General features: G+C 42.3%; 1 protein-coding gene across 3 annotated transcripts in view; it reads left to right on the forward strand.

Annotated features, from left to right (window-relative positions):
- The window catches only part of olf413 (DBH like monooxygenase olf413), a 257674-nt gene that overhangs the window by 191893 nt on the left and 45551 nt on the right, over positions 1–20230 (forward strand). For all 3 annotated transcript variants that reach the window (XM_012361427.2, XM_067350986.1, XM_012361426.2), the window contains one exon: positions 12092–12241. In XM_012361427.2, the coding sequence (XP_012216850.1) occupies positions 12092–12241 (150 nt within the window). The remainder of the gene's footprint in view (positions 1–12091; positions 12242–20230) is intronic.

Consider the following 20230-nt stretch of genomic DNA (forward strand, 5'->3'; position numbering starts at 1 on the left):
TGCTTGAAAACTTGATGTTTATTTCAAAAATTAACCGACCGTAGGAATGTTCGTATAAGTAATTGAGAAAACAAGTTTCTGCAACTGTAAATCAGGACGAATAACAAAAATAATGTATATCAGATACTAATCATTAATGCAAAATTACAAGTATTGTAGTTGATAATTTTGGAAGCAACTTTTACTATAAATTTTTACAATTTATAGTTACTTAATATTTATAATTATCATTCTACATTAGGAGCACAGGTCTTATAAATGATAATAAATCAAACCAGTAGCGTTCTGCGCATTACAGAACACGGTGGCTGTGTGATTATTTCTTACGTATGCGCCAATGTCGCGTTATAAAAGTAATCGCGCAAACGACGCGCTATAAATATAACTTACGAAACGCAATTCTTTTCACTCCTTTTTGCCATTCTCGCATTTTGGTTATCACGAGTAGGACGAGAGCGTGTCCAGGCGATATCCAATATCGATAGAGACCGCAGATTAAAACGAGGGTGCTCGCGCGATAGGGAAAAAGCGACGGCGGAATTGAAAAGTCGAAGGGGCCGAGAGTCGATTCGCTCTAATTCATTCGTAACTCCTCCATTCCGAGAGAATAAACGGAGGAACTCTTCGTCCGATGTTATCGGATGAAGTTCCAGAGTGACAGGTAGATAGGTAAACGAGATCTATTACGTTCTGGCTCGATACGCGTCATAGCGACTTAGATATATGCAAAATTGTGAAACCGCGGCAGTATTGTAGGCATAGTATTTCTCTCGTCTCGAAAATAATGTCTACATCTTCTCTGGATATTGTCGGCATGTCTGGAATAAGTTTGTGAATAATACCGATTCTTTTGACAGGCGGACAGACAGCCGCAGCCAAATTTATTATTCTGACTATTATATATATTCTGTAGTCTAATTTAAGGCAATCAGAAAATGATATAAACGTGACGTAAAATAAATGAGAATTCACGTGTAAACGTGAAACGGAAAAGAGAATAAATTACAATAATTTGATACAAATTTTTACATGAAAATCTATTTGAAGCGATAAGGTAAAAAAAATTTACCAATTGAATCCGTAAACAAAGAATGAAACACACATTTTGGAGGAAATATCGAATAATATTGGCGATGTACAATATTCGATATGGTTATCGATAACTTGTTTTAACTATCCACGACACCGCCCGAAGCGGTACAGGAGAGAGCAACGAAACGCGATTTACGGTCGGAGGAGGAGAATCCCCAGACTGAGAATTCTCTTCTGTCGCTAGATGCACAGGGAGATATCGTTGCTCGGACGAACAATTTGTGGCCGACGGTGGAGTAACGAGGCTGCTTTGCCGGCTGCTCTATCGGCGAAACTGCCTCGGATGTCACGATAGTCTCTCGTAAAACTCCGGCCTTTTGATTATCTCGCGGGTGCGTGTCACGAATTTCAATGGGGGACAAAGTCGGACGGCGGGAGACGATGACGCGTTACGTACGGCTTTCCCTGGTGATCCAATTAATCTCTTTTTTTTTTCTCTCTCTTTTATTGCCTCGCGGATGAACTTTACGGTTTTGCGAATACTTGTATTTTAAAATGCAATCTCTCAAAAGACCGAGTCGGGTGAGATCCGCTTTTGAAAAGCACGCGTCTCGAAGTTTTAATTGCGAAAAGAGAACTCGAGCTGCTATTATTCATTAGCTCTGTTGCCGCGCTGTGCAACATTTGTATGAAAAATACCCATATCTTGCATACGTATTTTCTCTCATTTTTCTTTTGTTTCTTTTGGGTGTATCGAAGCTTGCATTAAATGACTACTATTGAATCATTGAAGATCTGCACTTTTTTTACTTATTAAGAATGGTTACAAAAATGTGTAGTTTAACCGAAAGGAGAACATCTTTAATTAAACAGCTGAATGGAGTACAGTGATGTATTCAATAACTGAATCGTTTACTGAATCGTTTTTACTATGGAAGCGACTATGAATTAAATTTTGCATCTCTCGTTAAAGTCCATAAATCTTCGTCCTATTCAAATCCAATGCGTTCGGAACGTTGATTTATCGTAATTCTATTACTCTAATTCCTAAGTGGGATTTCCTGAATGCGTCGTGCGTTTCGCGTGCCTCCGCTAAGCCGCGCCGAGTCGCAGTCGTTAACGTCACCGGGCACGTGGTGCAGGCTACGCGCAAAAAGAATGAAGCCGCGAGGAGAGCAGCATTACGATCCGGAGCGCACTCGGAATGGCGCAGAGAGGGGTAAAAAGGGAAGCAGAGGGCGGCCGGGATGACGGACGTTTCGCATTGCCGCGATAATATCCCCGGTGTCTCGTGATTAATGCAGGCGCGCGGTGGAAAAGGGCGGGGGCGTTGCACGCCCGGAGCCGGGGATCGACTCGCGATCCAGAAAAAGCGGCTGCACGGGGCGGGAAGAATAATGGCGTCGCGCGCTGATGACTTCTTTCGAGGCGAGCCGCGACGTCGCGACGACCGGGCTTCTCTCCTCTCTTCCATTCTTCCTCGTGGGAAAGTCGAGCGCGACGCGAGCGCGAAAAGCGTAAAGGCCATATTATACGTCCGAGATTGGAAGCAGATTGGACGAAGGTCGGAATTGAGCATCGGCATTTGCCGCTGTCTCTTCGCGTTTTCATCTTTTCGAGAGGTTGGAAATCTCAATATCCACGAAAAACTATTCAGTGTTGAAATTGTATGCACATTTCCGATTATACGATTCTTCAGGTAAGAATCGTTTATTCGTCTGTAATTATATAAAATATGGAACTATGTTTTTTTTTTCAATAATCTGGTCACGATATATATTAGGATTTCTAGTCGTCATAGTTTTATAAGTTTCTGAGATATGCAAAACTAGTTTTCAACTATCGCAGTTTGAATATTTTATTGTTATCAAAGAAATTTTTACCGAAAAATATTTTATCTTAAAATTTTTTGCGTGAAATCCACAACAAAAGTTGCCGTGAATCTATCTGAAATCACTTTACAGTAGTACTTTTCGCTATGCGATCTCAATACGTGACGCGACGTAGCCTTAACGGCGAGATTTGCGTGCGTGGGTTGGTTCAATTCACTTCACATACGCGAAGCGTGACACGGTTTGTCGAGTGCAACGCCGGCAAACGCTGCCTCGAATCAACTGTAGTACGGAAGATAAAAACCTGTCACGATGTAGATACACGTTGGTTTCGCATGGTTTCACCCTTTATATTTTTTTATTTCTCGACATGAATCTTTTAAAGTCACATGTCTCGATTTGCGGAGTCTGAAAGCGCACCATGTGCGAAATACGAGGCGGATTTCGAAGTCACGTGTCATTCGCAACCGCGTGTTTTGTCGCGATATTTCCGCCTAATGCATTCTACCGTGACATAAACTACATCTGTCGGAAAATGCATTTCTTTCAAAAGCTGCTTTTCAAGATTTTAGTGACGTTACAAGCGACAGTTAACATTCGCACACACACACACACATTCATATCATACGCTGATAAATCGTATTTGATTCAAATATAAATGTATCTTATTATTACTTTAATTAGTGATATTAATTTGATAAAATTCAGGAAACGCGCGTGGCAGGAAAGCAAGAGATGTGAAGTTGATCGGAAGAGCCGAGTATTCTAATAAATAGCGAGTTACATTTTCATGCAAGAGCAGCGCAGATCTGAATGAAATTTGCAGCCACGCGCTTCTTGATATTCATGAAATTTTCTGCTTATCTCGCGTATCAGTAATTGTTTTCGCTCGCTGGTCTAAAGCCGCTGCTTGAAATTCCGAGGCAACATGGCTCTTCTTGAATAAAATATTTATTCCAAATGTATCGCGTCCATCTTCCAACTGAGCATCGGCTTTTTTCCTCTTTTTTTTTCAAGATTTACTCCAATCTCCAAAGACGCGTTCAAAAAATTCCGGAATATTGAAAATTCATACATTGCAATGTTTGCACTGTTTGCAACAGTAACAAAACTTACACACTTATAAGCAAAATTGAGATCAATTTAAACATTAGTTCTCGGTTTTATCGTCTACATTAGAATGTATCTTGCGTATCTTACAACGGCGAGTTTGCGAACGGGTTATCTCTTCGAGAACCGGGCACTCGAACCGGGATTATCTCCTTGGGTGCCGCAGTCATTGACGAAGAATCCTTCGCGAAGGGCGAGAGAAAAGAGAGCGGAGGGGCAGACTATTTGCACATCACTCAAAGGAGCGCGGCGGCGCATCGGAATCTTCCGATCCTCCGCCGTCCGCAGCCTCACGTCGTGAAAAGCAATTTACACTGCCCTCCGGACTTCGAATTACTTTTGTATGCTGAAGAGGCGCGCGCTCTTTCCCGCCGTCAACTGCCGCGATAATGAAATCCTGGACGATTTTCGAGCGCGATTGTTTGCGTTAACAAGGCGCGACCAATTTCCTTTCGGCGAGGGGATTTTTTACCTGCCATTTTCGCCGAACGTTACACTTGCAGAATAAAATAACTTTGTGGAATGCAGTAAAAAAGAATTCGTTGAAAAATTTGCGAACCTTGCGTCGGAATAATTGCAATATTCCGACTTTACGAGAGTACAGAATAAATAAGTGCAGAAAAAGGTGCAGAATGAGCAAAAATGAGAGACACGACAGTCAATTTATCTCTTTGTAATTATCCCTTGCCACAGATAGCATTAATAAATAACTACAAGATAAATATATGCAATAATAAATGACAGGAAGAATTTGGAAGAATTGAATAAAAAAATAAATAGATAATAAATCGATAAAAATTTATAATAATCGGGAAATTGTAATAGGCGGAAACCGAATATGTATTTCGTGTTGTAAGCTGCTTTGAAGACGCGAAGAGCTTAATCATTCGCTGTAAAATAGCGGTTTCCGAAAAGTTAATGTCCTCGAAATTGAAGACTATTTTATATGAATGCGTCGATTTTCTACCGCGGTACACGCGGTCTAATTACAGTCGTTATGCGGCGGAGAGAACCGTGTCCTCGCGTGTGCGATCGACATCGACGACGATCGAGCGATTTACTTTATCCGCGCGAAATTTATTTTACTCCCGGACCGTGATTATTCGTTATTAGAAGCTGTCATTGGACGGCGAATTGGAGCGCTCGTAATTGGTATAATTTCTTAACGTGCACAGGATCGAGGTAGTCATCGCGACATTGCGGCGTAATCACGGGAAGGCAGCACGAAGGATTGGAGGTCGATTGTGTGACCTGGGCTCGTGTGCCCCGCGCGTTTCGTGCTTTCCCGTTAAATATGGGGCTCGCCGGTTTGCATTTTAAGCTGCTCTTAAAGCTCGTTTCACGTTAATAGTCTCCACTTTAAGTTACTCTAATTGTCGAGACAATAAATGTGAGAATTGTTGCGAGCAACGTTTCGGCTATGAGCGTAGCTCTAATGATGCACAGAGTGGCAAAGATTAAGCTCGCTTTAACGATACTTAAATGAACTTCAAGAAACCTTATAATTTTTGAAGAAAATCAAGTTAGCTGTACGCTCAACTTCACAAATACACTATCTGCCTGTAATTAATATTAAAAAAAGAGTAGGGATATATTGATTAACAAATTATATCACTGACAGTAAATCGCTTAACAATCTGAACAATCGCATTCCTGTCCAGATGTTGTTCATGCGATTCGATTTTTCTCATGAGCGATTTACATGACACGATGGTCATTGAAAATAAACTGTGAATTTGTGCAATTCGCGCGAGGAGTCATTCGGATTGGCGCAGCGGGACGCTTCGGCGTCGACGACGTCGCGGTGGAGTATTAATGTGCGCGGTGAATTGGGTCGGCATAATTGCTATAATTGTCCGGCATGCGGAATCGGTTACTGGATGCGCGTACGTGCAAGCGTGCGTGCGTGCATGCTAACCTGCGTGGGACAGAATACGGGTCCCTCTATTTGCCTCTCGCTTCCCTCTGCAACACACATTGATCGCGCGTTCGCGTGGTACGCCCGATAGAACGGAAAGACGGACATTCGCGGAAACAAAGCTCCCAGTATGCACAAAGCGACGTAATTGGATGCCGATAATGCCTGTTGATGTCACTGATGTTTCACGATTACAGACTAATCCGGCCGTATGAATATCAATAGCCGGCGTCATAAAGCATAGCTAGCCGATATATTTCCGTTATTATCATTATTATTATTATCTTTATTTCGCGTATTTAAATAAACGACTCTCTGGACACACGCTATTGCAGTGCATACAAAATACGGAAGCAAAATTAATATCATTCGCCATATGCGACTTTCAGTGCAAACAAAATTCCTGCAATTGCATAGCAAACTAATTTTTTTGAAATATATATATATTTTTTTCCCCTATTTATTCATATAAAATAGTTTTGTGTAATTATGCAATGTTATGCTAATTTCTATTATAGCGCAGTTTTTCGCTTCTCTTAAATTTATACGTCAATTAAAATTTGAAATATAAATTTGCCCAAAATATACTTTAGCGGCTTTATCGTTGCAACGATGTGTTTGTTGATGAATTTGAAGATGACTTTTCCTTAAAAATATTGTCAAATAACAATGAAACACAATATGATTGTATCTTTCGTTGGAATAATGTATTCAGCGTTTCGGGAGAATTATCATGTGATGAGAGAGAGAGAAAATGTGATCGCTGCCATCACTAGCTAGGGTGACCGAAAATTCGCTTCCCACGTGCGTGAAATAGAGACCTGTACATTGCGCGAGTTTACTGCCGTACGTGTTTCGATCCGATTTCCTTTTATCGGCCGTTGACCGCGGGATTCACGTCCTGACGAGGTCCAATCGCGAATAACAAGCAATTCCAGACAATGTAACCAGGGAATCCATCCGTCCTGATTGCGTTGCGCGCGTAAATAATAAAGGTAAAAAGAAAGCATCGGCATTCTACTCTTGATCAATCAAAACTCACAAAAGAATACAGCCAGAAAAACTAATATTGAGATGTTTTGATAATATTGAGATGTGATGAATTTGAAAACGTTTAAAATAATACGATATCGTGCATCCGCGCAAACAAAAGCGTTCTGCGCAGGTTTCGAAGCGACTCTGTCTGTGACTTTTGTACCGCGTTGCATTGCCGCGAAATTGATGACGCCTGATAGTCGCACGATTTTCAATAGAAGGGAAGGATTGAGCGTTCTCGCGGGATGACAAGGGCGTCGAAAAAGAACTGAGGGGAAATCTGGTGGAAGACGGTGGTAGATCAATCGCAGGAGGGAAGTTTGATCTTTTCGATCGCTCACGTTTCGAGAAAGCAATCGAGGGTGGCGGAGGCGCCGAGGAATGGAAAAAATATGTTCTCCGCTTCCGACTGCGAGGCGGAAATTGAAGAAGTTATAGGCGCGCGGGTGAGGGACGAGTATGCAAATTATTTATTACTCTATCCTTTCGTGCGAATTCACGCGTAGCGCGGGACGAGACGACGCGCCGTCGTCTGTCTTCGTGTAATTTTTCATCACCCTCGCGATAGCGCGATCCGGTTCCGGTAGACGATGCCGCGGGAATTTTTCTTCCGCGAGCAAATTCCATCGCGGCGCGTTTCACGCGCGGGCCTCGGAATAATAAAAGCCGCGGCAAGATTTCAGATGCTGTCGAATGTCATTCAACGTCGGATAATATTCACGATTTTTATTCATAACGGATCGATGCGAGATTTTCCAAACGAAGTGATAGTAACTCCGTATACTTTGTGGAAATCCTCTGTCGTAATTGCAAGAGTCTCGTATAATGTCGATTGATGGAACAATTTTCTTGAGATAAAGCACATTTCGTCGCTATATTTCATCGCGACGAAGTATAGCTCGATATCGCGGCTATGGGATATGGGAGGCATCTAACTACGGGCGCATGCGTCTTCCTTTCAATTTTTCATCAGAACGTCGAACCTGGAAGCAATACCAGGCTCGTTTAAGGTTCAAAGCCTTGTCGTCGTTGGTGGTAAAGCCCTTTCTCTCGTGCAAGAATTCGAATCCTCCGTCAGAGACGGTCCTCTTACCTTTGAGTAACCGCATACCGTCCGCAGGCAGTCGCGCCACTAAAAGAACTTAGACTGCCAGGCTATAAGCCAGCTAAAAATATGAATAAATTACTCGCAGTCGTAAGACATTGTGAATAATTCTGCGGCCGTATCAAATTAACATGAAATACGTAGAAATACTAATAAATATTAATACAAGTATATAATTTTATTTTTGTTTTCATAAAATTAAAAGATACAAGTAATCTTTCATTAAATTTCGATTTAAAGCGAAAGGAAACAAATAACAATTCACTATTGATTTGTTCTTCGCAAGCTTTTTTATCGCTAATAATACATATATATATATATATATATATATTAAGTCTAACGATACATATTAAGTCTTATAATTTTATTTGGCGAATAAATTGAATTATTTAATAATAACTTGAACATAACCTTGCGCGTGTAGCACAAGTTTGAAAAATATGCCAAACCTACTACATTCGTTGCAATACATGCTTCAGTCTCAGCGTTTCACTCATTTCTCATCTTTCATTCTTTCTCTTGGTTGGAATACTTTCGCGTGTTCGCCTTTCTGTGACTAACGCGAGTCGACGTAGTTGCTCCTATTCTCTCTCCGTTCACACGTCTTGACGACCGCAAAGGCGACGGCCCAGGTGAGAGAACGTCAGCCGGGGAAAAAGAAACAGACGAAGGACGAGGGGTGTCCTGTATCAGGTGGGAGAAGCGACATAACACGCGTGACTCGTCGAGAATCACGCAGCACGCGCAGGTACGCGGCTCGCGGCTAAATGAAATTTTAATAAAGCCGCGCTGGAAAGCATCACGCAGCATGGGGAGGGAAATGGTCCTCACAATGGAACAATGGCTTCTCGAAGTCGTCGGCGAAGGCGTCGGCGCGCTTCTTCCGAAGGGGCAGACGCGCCGCGATAATTATATCGAGGCGGCGGCGCGGAATCCTGCCAGAAAAACTTGTCCTCGGCCCTTATAGGGCCGAGGAGTCCCCAGAACGTCGCGCCCGCAATCGCCTAACTAAAGGCGAATTTACACGGTTCGCTCCCGATGATTACCCCGGATGAATCATCCAAAATAAATTGGATGAACGCGTTTTTGTCCAGACGTATCGCGCCAAAAGTGGGCTACCCGAATTGCGGTCGATCCGACGCGGCCATTCGCCAGTTCTCCGAGCGACGCGCTAGAGCGACTGCCGGCGAGATATTTCCGCCCGTTTAAGATATTGCAATTAGTATAGTAACTCAATTACATATATTATTCGACAAATATATATCAAGTCTATATACACTTAAGTCTGTACGTATCTAAATTCCCCGTACGATATAAACTCTCGATTCTCGAAACTGTAAACTGGCGGTTCCGAACTCTCAGCTGGGAATTCTCGACTCCCAACTTTCAACCCTTATCTCGTGTTTCATATCTCACAAATTTCTCTCTTCAAACGTGCAATTCGCAGTTTGTGTTGTTATTGCATGTTGGACATTGGCCTAAGTGTATCATCACACTTCTTCTTTAAGCTCAATCGAGAAACCGTCACGTCACGCGTTGATACATAAATATTTTTTGCTGATAAACTATAATGTCAATGTTGAACGACAACTGAGAAACTCCTGCCTTTTCTTTTCTCTTGTTTTCAAGGCGATAATTTTTTTATGAAAATAATGTTTATATAATTTTAATTTTGACTTTCGCTATTCGAATTACTTCGGAACAATATTGTTGAAAGTTTACCGTGTAAATTCGCCTTAACTTTTGCTGCAAATCTTGCTCTTTGTCCCCCTTACGATAGGGAGCACGCAGTCGTCTCGGTTCGACGATCGTTGTCGCAAACGAGAAATTCGATCGGCGAGAGAAAAGGGCGAGGCAGGCGCGACGCCATAGGTTTTTGCCGGCAACGGCCATTTCTTTGTAAGACGATAGAATGGCATTCTAATATCGGCATTGGTGCAAGAAATCGGTGCGCGCACACGATAAAAAGACTGATGGTATTTGGAACAAAGTGATCGAGTGTTGGGCAATTAGAAAAAATTTTAAGTCACCGCTATGATTACTCGGCAATTCAGATAATTCAGCAGTTTATTATTATTTTTTAGAGAATATAGAAATAAAATGCCAAAAGTTGCATTCAAATGAAAATTGAAATAATATCACGAATATAAATAAAGTTACAAGAAACGTAAATCTTTCAATGTGAAATAAAAAACTGAGAGATAATATAAATTTTTCACCAAAAATTCAGGAAACGGCTGTTTAAAATATATAATTGCAGATTAAAGACGCGATATAAAAATATATAAATATTCGAATTGGTTAATTATTATTGCAACTTTTGTATACTTTTTAACCAAGACTTTGTATTTCAATTCCACGTTCGATATCACGTGACTTTTCTGTGGAATTTTATTATTCAGGTTTATGGCACAATGGAAGTGTATCAGTTCTTCATCGCATCTTTCTCCTCGCTAACGCTTTCTAAAAGCCTTTTTAGAATTTCTAGTGGAGCATGTCTTGAACACTGTACGCAGCCTCATAAAATCCCAGCATATAATAACCTGCTGAATATTTTCGCAGTGCACGTAATATCGATAGTGTTGCCCTCCGGCTCGCGCACTTTCTTACACAGCGCTGTGTTGAGTTCTTGCGCGATAATACGCCTGCATAAAATTTTGCAATGCACGTAAAACGTTTCGTGTACGTGTGAATTTTACGTACCGACCCAGAAAAATTTCTCATCGACAAAGCGAGGAACGCGCGAATCGTTGAGCTGAGAAAAATAAATGCAAGAGTCGAAGATCAAGATAAATGCGCACCTGATACCACTAAATTAGAAAAAATGGATAGTGTAAAGTTTAGGCCGCTGTTGCAGTTCGCTCGAATACAAAGAGAAAAGAAGAGAAAAAAAAATCGTTGGCAGTGTAATTTTAGTGATATTAACTTGGCGTATAAATCACCAAGAGGAACTTAGCGATTTAAGCACCAAATTAGCGTTGTCGAGCCAGCTGGGCCTAGAATATAGCGGGTGAAAAGTAGAGCGAATTAGCGAGGAGAGGAAAGAACGCAGATGTGACCGCGCGTGTTTTGCCAGCGGCTGGCGCAGCCATTCGAACAATTCATATTTCACGCCAAGTCTCTGTCGAAAGTCTCTCGCGAAATCTTTGACACGACGGCTAACTGTAAACGCGTGTAGTCACGGACGGGAAAGCATTTACCGATCCCACGATCTACGACGCGCGGATCGATTATTATTACGACGAGAGGTGTATCCAATTTCGCGTCACTCGCGCGCGAAACAGAATGAGGTGGTGCTGTAGTAAAGCCGCGCGCGGATACTGTCGGGCAAATTACGGGGTGCCTGGTCTATTCATTTACGTACCGGAGTCGACAGCCAATCAGTCGTTAACTGCTAACGGTAACGAGCCGGAACCGCGGATAAATTTAAAACAAGCACGACAGAGAGTAATCGCGGCGGCGATGATGCGTTTCCGCCTGTTGCACGACGCCAATGAGCGTTGCGCGTGAAAAAGCGAGAGCCGTCTTCCTTAACCGCGGACACGTCGCGAAATTGAAAGATGACCCCCCGCCTGTGAGTGTCGATCGACTACATCCACGTTGCAATTCGTTAAGTAATATCCCGAGTGCGACACGTTATCCGATATTAGAATTTTCGATGAATATTCGTCGGATATATGTCAAGCAATATTAATCCATTCGTTATGAAGTTCCAATATTGGAACATCCGATTTTATCGATATTACTTCCGCCGTGCAAAAACTCGGAGAGTTATTGGCGGCGTATTTTTCTATTACATTTCGTGTATTTTTGCGCTGACGTTAAAACATTAAAAAATTTATACGCGATAACAAATAGTCGCAAGTACATCTTCTCACTTCGCATGGAATTTTTTTCTCTCGCGCACAATGCACGTATATGCGCGCTTTCTGCTACGGTTGATCCAGCTTTTTGGAGAAGGGATATTGTGAATGCGAGCGAGAGAGCAGCCCGACGATGCATTACACTTTATGGCCCTGCTGGCGCGGATTTTAACGTTAAATCGTCGCTTGTTTCCAGGACCGGCACATGAAGGACGCCAGCAGAGATCCGGAGGTGGATGCGAGCCAGGACTACCGGCTGTTACTGGGTTACGAGAACAAGACGCATACGGTGCTCCGTTTCAGCAGACGATACGACACATGCGACCAGCGGGACCTGAAGATCACGGTAGGTGATGCGATTTATACCGCTCGAAGGACGCAGGACAATTTCCTGCGGAGTACATACAAAGCACGCGAGATTTACTCGGTCGTGCACGCTTATCTCGCACTATTTCTGCCGTGATAAATGCATCCGCCGTATTCCCCGGGAGAAATATTAATGCGGGATTTATTTACAGATCAAATGGATTAAAGAAATTTGTTTTTTTTTTTTCAATAAATTTTTTCATTAATCTTTTCGTTAGAGCGAGCAAACTTGTTTTGAAAATTTGTTTATATATTCGAAAAGATAAATTTTTCCACTCCCGGTTCTCTTTATTTACATTTCTGTTCTGTTAAAACGAGAAATCATCATCTCGTGAAATCGTTCTATTAACGCAGCCTTCCGTAATTTCTTTTCTTCGTAAAAATTTTTACTTTTTTTGAAAAAAAATATAAATATAAAATTTTTACTTTTTTTGAAAAAAAATTATGCAGTTTTCAAGTACGCGTGCCAAAATTTCGAGTACAAAGGATTTTGTTAATTACTACATTTAATTATTGCGTCGGTGCTTGTAAACGTGTTGCGAATGTTTGCGTTCTAGGATTGGACTTGAATTAAATTCGGCGGCTTGTTATCGCAATTTCCCCACGCGGTATTCTGCTATTCATTGTAGCGCGGGCCGACCTACTTCTTTATTTCGCCGGTAATTAACTCGGAAATAGATTGCGAGATAGAGCCGTCCCCGCGGCTCGACGGTGCTCGGTACGGGCTTAACCCGAAGAAAAGAGATTACGCTGGTGTTGCGATTCGCTTTAAGCCGCGCAACACAAAATTTATGGCAACCGGCGAGGTTGCCGCGAAGATCTAAATCCTAAACCACCGTTCTGTTATTGCGGCTCGCGCCGCTTGCTCTCGCTAATGGCGCCATCGATACGCAGTTATGTTCCCCGGTCGTAATCCGTGACCGGCAAAATAAAGCTTCGCTCGCCCTCTGAAACCTCGGCGGACAGGAGAAGTACTTGCCACAAACTTGCGACGGGCATTTCCCTTCGCCCACATTTAAACTCGCCGAGCGCGCGATACGCGTTCCTAAGGAAGATAAAGGGAAGCAATAACACAGTATTTGTGGCTTAAAGGTAGAAGTGTGTTGGCTCTTAAAAAAAATCCTACATCCATAACTCTCACTTGTAATCGTGTATCTTTAACCCCTTAAATAAAGCAACGAGTCTTTGAAAAGGAAATTTCACGCGTTTCTATCGTTTGTAGTGTTTATCGCTTTTGAGTTTCGCGTGAATTCGTTTCAGCATGAAATCTCTTTGTATGCTCGATGCGCTAGAAATACAATAGAAATATTGGTTTTGTGAGATATTTCGTTTGTTTTTCATATATAATGGAAATATATATATATATATATATATATATATAATATACCACAACTTTACAATTGTAGAAAGTATTTCGATACATATTAGAATGTTGGTACTTTTGTCATCTTTCTTTATCCGGAAATAAAAAATAACGAAGCAAAGACGAAATTTTCCCTCAGTTTCGCGCAAAATTATGTGGATAAGTGAAAAATGTGAATCATTAAATTCACTAAACCTGTCGGGCATGCGCCGTGTGTAGTTATTTACGAGGTAAATAGGCACTTTTTCGCTTGACCGACGTTTTCCTCGACTGCTTATTAGCCCCTATTATCGTCACTTCGTTATCACATCTACGAAATCTCGGCGCAGCATGTTATCGACCATCAGCGCTTAACACACAATCGTCGGGGCTCGATTTTCCACCTGATCGTATTATTATCGTGCATCAATTTCGGCCCGGGCTCGTTGCGATGCGATCTCATCGTCTGCCCGCGCGTGCATAATTCGTTGCAGCCACGTCGCTATCGAGGTTGCCGCTCGATGCCACGTGGATAAACGGTGTACGTGTCCGTAAATATTCGCCCGCGATAAATCGAATTCCCACCGCGTTACGTAACGTCGAATTAAGTGATATTTTCAGTTAACGGATTTTCAGTTAATATCGAAAAACATCCCTGTGTTTCCAATATTCCGATTACTAGATCATTTTTCTCGGTTTACGTTACGTGCCATTTATTTCCATATTATGTAACGGAATAACGGGCTATAATTACTTCAAATTTATCATTCAAGGTTTATACGCGAGCATTTATTATTTCTATTTTGAAAGATTCAATGTATCGTATAGAATGTCTTACGACAGAAATATCTTGATTGCAAAGAATAAATCATCATTGTAAAAGATTTTGGCGAAACAGTTGAAGCTTCCTTTCAAATAATATCACGCGATTGTGCCAATTTGGGAAATTATAAAAGTGTTTTTTTATATAAAGCTATTTATTATTTATATTCTCATAATTATATTATGTCATTGTGATTATTATTCTTTATTATAATAATTTATACTATTTATTTTAAAAAATTATTATATAATACAATGCAGAAGTTGTGCTTTTTGAATTACAAAAGGCTTCATGCTGATAGGAACGTGCGACAAATACAATTTTAGAAGGTCGTTGTCCGAATCGCTGATCTGTGCCAAAACGACCTACTTCTTCAATCTGGAAACACCCGGGAGGAATTCCTCGCGGTAGCGATCACCTCGTCTGTCTTTCCTCTGCGCAAAGAGAAAGAGAGCATACGATGTTGTCGTTCCCCGACGAGAATGTCCGTCCTGCCAGTTGAGTCATCGAAATACTTGGCGAAAATAAAAATGAATCGCGATTCCATCGCGACGAGAAACGACCGAGTCAGCGGGGCCCTCCCGGGGCCTTTATCTGATCGCGCGATGTATCGGTACTTGATATAATATTTTTGCACGGCGTCGCGGCATCTATCTCGCCGAGAGCATGCAGCGGACTACAATGAAACGCGGGGGATGCAGTGGAAATTCGCCACATCCCGGCAGATAAGGGGGAATGAGTTCGTACAAGATGTGAGATGATAGGAATCGTTTATTTAGAAAGTTGCAGACAGTCTCGAATATCTTAGATAAGAGATCAATATACTGCGCAAATCTTATTAATCAGCAAAATGTTTCAAGACCGGAGACGCAGCGTCTCAATGTAAACACTTCGAATAGAATGTAAAGAAACGATGGGATGATAGAATAAATTGCAGGAGAAAATTATACGGAAAGCAATCGTACTAGTTAGCTTTGCGCGTATTTAAAATTCTTCTCCGAGTTGAAATACCTTATGTTTTTACGACCGATTCCACGCCGATATTTTCCTGCGCTTTTCATCCATCTAACGGAACACGAAGATGGATGCTTACTTTTTAGACGAGACACACACGGCGACATGTTTGTTCCAGAAATATATGCAAAATGTAGCGTATCGCGCCGTTATCAAGGATCCGTTTGCGTCATCGATAGAAATCAAATATTGAGATCGCCTGAGGGAGTTATTACTTCTCGAGTTTCGTCTCTCCGCTCGTACTTTATCGCGACGCTTATCTCGAGTTTCCCCGTTTCGAATTTAGGAGCCGGAGATTTCCACCGTCATACGTAGGTCGGTAAATTTTTCGTATTTCCAATTGCTTCGATGTAGCAAGCGGTGAAGTTTCCCGTCGTTCGTTCACCGAACATACTTATTGCTTTTAACCGCGATCGCAGTGCTCAACCGAGAAAATAAGCTTTTACGGCGCGACTTAATGCATCGTTATCGATCCGAACATGATTAAAAGGGATAAACGACGGAGAGTTAGCGGACATTTTCAAAAGTATCAGTCAGAGTGAAGAAAAAGTATTACGACTTGCATCTTCTCGCGGAACTTTTCACACTTTTGCTTATTTTTATCGCCAATTTTAGTGGAACAATAATTGCGCGTCACTGTAGTCTCGTCTTTAATACTTTGGAAGTGTCTTAAAACAGCGCTTCTGCGAAGATGCCGCATGACGTAGGAAATAAGAACAATGCCATTGTGCAACTACGAAGTTGGAGCAGCCTCATAAAGGGTTAACTCGCCGTTGCACTCGTAACCCAATTTCGCGCGCCTTTCCACCGGCATAGCCGCCGCCACTCTCGCAACAGGAGTTTCCGGACACGCGCGAAGCTCTCGATCAATTCCTCTAATTCGTCCTGCAACGTTCTGCCGTTTTTTCCCGCACGATGGAAAATCGCACTCGGCGCAAGTTGCGGAAAAAAGCGTTATTGTCCCTACGAAAAAAATGTATCTCGGAACGAATCTATTCTCTGATGCGTAACCGCGGCGAAAAAATATTTGAATTTGCTTGACAGCATTTTTATACTTTTGTGTTTACTGTGTCAACCAAACAAAACTGAATTTTTTATCCACGTTCTGCAAACAAATGAATTTATCTCTAGATACTCGGCGCATTGCTCCCGTTTCGCGATTTCGGTTTTATTTTCGATGGATGACACGGATTTGGGAGCGCAGCCGCTTGAGAACGAATTAATTAGAGATATTGGTGAATGTCCATGGCGGAAACAATGGCGAGTTGATACCGGGAGCTACAATGGACTGATGTGTTCAACTGCACCCGCTCGTGACCTCGGCACCGTTTGCCTCGGCGTACTGACGTAAACGCAATGCTATCCGGAGCGTGCATCACGATACACCGATATACATATCGGTAGACTAACATTTTTCCACAAAAATTTAATCGCGTGCAATTTTTGAAATTTTTATATTAAATATCCTGATAGTACTCAATTTAAAATTACGTTAACATGAAACACAGATAAAACTATCTAAGAAATAAAATCTTGATTATCAGTACTCAAGCATTCACGGCTAGCAGTTTTTATTTTTATACAAAATGGAAAATAAACTGAAAGTGCACTTTTCGAGAATATGTAGAATTTGTAAGAGAAGTTCGTAGAAGAGTTTGATTTGGAATCGAATGCGATGTAAAACTTTGATCGTTAAATGTTTTCTAATACACAAAAGTACGACTTCTACAATTTTATATTGCACAATTATTTATTCCATTTATATGCACTTCACAAGTTTGATCCGTTAAAATTCCAAGTTTTAGTGTTCGACAACTCCATATCCAATTATGGTTCGTTTTAAATTCTCACGAAAAAGAGGAAATTTATTTCCAGTTTGTCTAGAGGCATGGCTTCTGAAGTTCAAGATGCAAAGCTCAGAGAAACACTCCGCGCTACGATTCCGTCATGTAGTCGCGCATGTGTGCGGACACTCGGGAAGATATACAGCACCGATACCGCGGTAGTAATTCAAACTTCCCCTCGCAAGCGGAATTAATCAATTTTTTCAATTTCACGGCGCTCGTACGTTTTCGACCCCTGCCATCGCGGCGACTTGTAACGGTATGGAGTTACCACTCGAACGCCTGGCTACTCCACTTACGTTGGGTATCGCGATGGTGGATCTGGGTAGATTTATGGCGACGTGGGCACCGTTCCGCTGGAATTTCGCAAACAGTGTAGCGCTGCTTCGCGCGGTTGCCGCACTCAGTTACTTTTATTGCTGTGTCAATTCGCGGCCTTTCGTCACGTGATCGTTGCCTGCGCGACTTTCGGCTTGATAGAAGTGAGATGATACATTGGACAGCATTACGACTGCGGAATATATAACAGTATATTGCATTTTGTGTCAGTAACTATGAAAGAAAAAGAGAGAAAGAGAAAGAGAGGACGATTATGGAGATCGACATGTCGGTCAGATTTTATGTTAGTGCCAGAAATATCTTTTGTACTTTATTATTTCTGCATTGCGTTTACTTTTCATTCGATATCATAGTTTCCTTTTTGACTGATTCTTATTCTCATCATTATCTTTAATTATTTTATATTAATTAATATGGATTATTTTAATTAAACAATTTTTTAGAAAAATAAATTCAGATTTGTAGAAGCTAAATTTATAAAGAAATAATAAATAATATTTATAACAACAGTTTATGGTAATTATGCGCGTTACGAAAGTTTTAAACTTATTTTACAAGTTGTACTATTGTTGCATCGATTAATCGCGAATTCGACACGGTTATTTCCACGTTACGACTTCGTTATCGAAGGTATCATCGAAAGGGCGAACAATGCTACCGTGAAGTCACAATGGACGAACGAGAGTATTCCTCACGTTACCATGCGCGACATTCAACATTGTTTCGCAAACCAACGTGAAAGCACCGAAACATATTCGGTGGTCAGCTGCGGAGCGAATTCGGGTTTCGTTACGCAGAAAATAGCGAGCGAAGACCGCAGAATTCTAACCGTCGATAAATTGTATGCGCTACGCTGCTGGAGACTGATAAAGTTCTTGGCGTTATATAAAATTGATAAATCAAAAATAAAGGTATCACACGTCTTTATCGCGTCCACTCGTTGTATAATGTGACGTAATTATAAACAGTTTTAGAAATAGTTTGTTACTAAGAGTTGAATGAAATAATGAACGTTGAAAAATGCAGGCTTTGTGCTGCATTCGAGCAGTTCGGCAACCAGTTTCGGCGCCCGGAACAGTTCGGAACTACGATCGAGCGTAGCGCGGGAAGTCGAATAAGTTCCGCGCGGGCGATTTCCCTCTGAGGAGTCGGCGTACATGCCGGGCGGGGATTTCGCATGACGGCATTATGCAGTCCCAGATCGACATCGCTGGAAATTTCCTCTTTGCAAGAATTTCCACTCGCGTCACGGTAGTAGAGCCCTTTTTACTTTCAACTTAATGAAAGCACAGAGTGAAGCGTGCGCTCTGATAATATAAAACGATGAAAAATCAAATTATAAACGATTCGGAGAAGCTAATTTAGAAACTTCCTACCGTCGGAAGAATCATGACAAATAACAATTCGTATAAGCAGGAAGTGCGATGCGCAAAGTAAGCAAGAATAATGAACAAACGCTGCTTATGAACCCTGAAGTTACGTGAAAATTGCAAAAATGATGTATGAAGCGTGAGAAGTTTGCGAATTAATCATGAATTTTCGCGTAATAAAGAAAATAGGTAGAGAAAGAATGAGAAAATCGTCCGAGGAATCCGACGAAGAGATTATTGTGAGGTCCTCGCGTGCAACGCGCGCGCGCGCGTGTGTGTGTGTGTTGTGCATGCGTGTGTACGCGCGTGTGCGTATGTATAACTGGCGGGTAGATTGGCGATGCCTTATAGAGGGGATTGGCTAGCTGTGACCCCGTTCTGCCTCTATTCCGCTCCTATCCGTAGCCCTATCTAGTTTATCACTTCGCTCTCGAATAGCCTGCCGTAGAGAGGACGAACAAGAGAGAGAGAGAGAGAGAGAGAGAGAGAGAGAGAGAGAGAGAGAGAGAGAGAGAGAGAGAGAGAGAGAGAGAGAGAGAGAGAGAGAGAGAGAGAGAGAGAGAGAGAGAGAGAGAGAGAGAGAGAGAGAGAGAGAGAGAGAGAGAGGAGAGAGACGGAAACATAGGAAGAGGGCGTGTGACGCGCAAGAAGAGAAAGCCAGCCTGGTGAGGAAGGTTGAGGTCCTTCCTCAGCGGTGGAACTGATCGCTATTCCGAATGGCTTGGTTGGGATGTAAAAGGAAAATCGAATTTGACCGATGCCATTGGGAGAGAAAAGACGGAAGAAAAGAGGAGGAGGAGGCGGGAGGAGAGCGACGTGGTTGCCCAGGTGCGGCACGGACGACGGGCTTATTGGGTGGAGTATGTACCCTGCTCGTGGATAGAGCAGAACGAAGGAAAAGTACGCGGGGCGGGGGGCGGGGCTGCTCACCGGAAGGAAGGAAGGAAGGAACTATTTGGCGCGACGGGAAATCGAATCAGCGCGGCAAGGACCCGAGGAGATTCAGCGCTGGGAGGCAGGGCGGAAAGGCGACGAGATTACGTACGTTTGGAGACAATTATCGTCGAGCCGATTCGATTCCGATCGTCCGTTACGCTGCGCGCGAAAGCCCTGTCGATCACAGTCTCTTCTCAGAGCCGTAGGCGAGATCTCCCGCGATGTCGACGCACCGGCGCAGCGCCGATGAGAACGCCGCGAAGTCTCATAATCCGCGCGCACGCGGAAATGATTCGTTCCG

Source organism: Linepithema humile, chromosome 3, assembly GCF_040581485.1.
Source record: "Linepithema humile isolate Giens D197 chromosome 3, Lhum_UNIL_v1.0, whole genome shotgun sequence".
Classification (NCBI taxonomy): Eukaryota; Metazoa; Arthropoda; class Insecta; order Hymenoptera; family Formicidae; genus Linepithema; species Linepithema humile.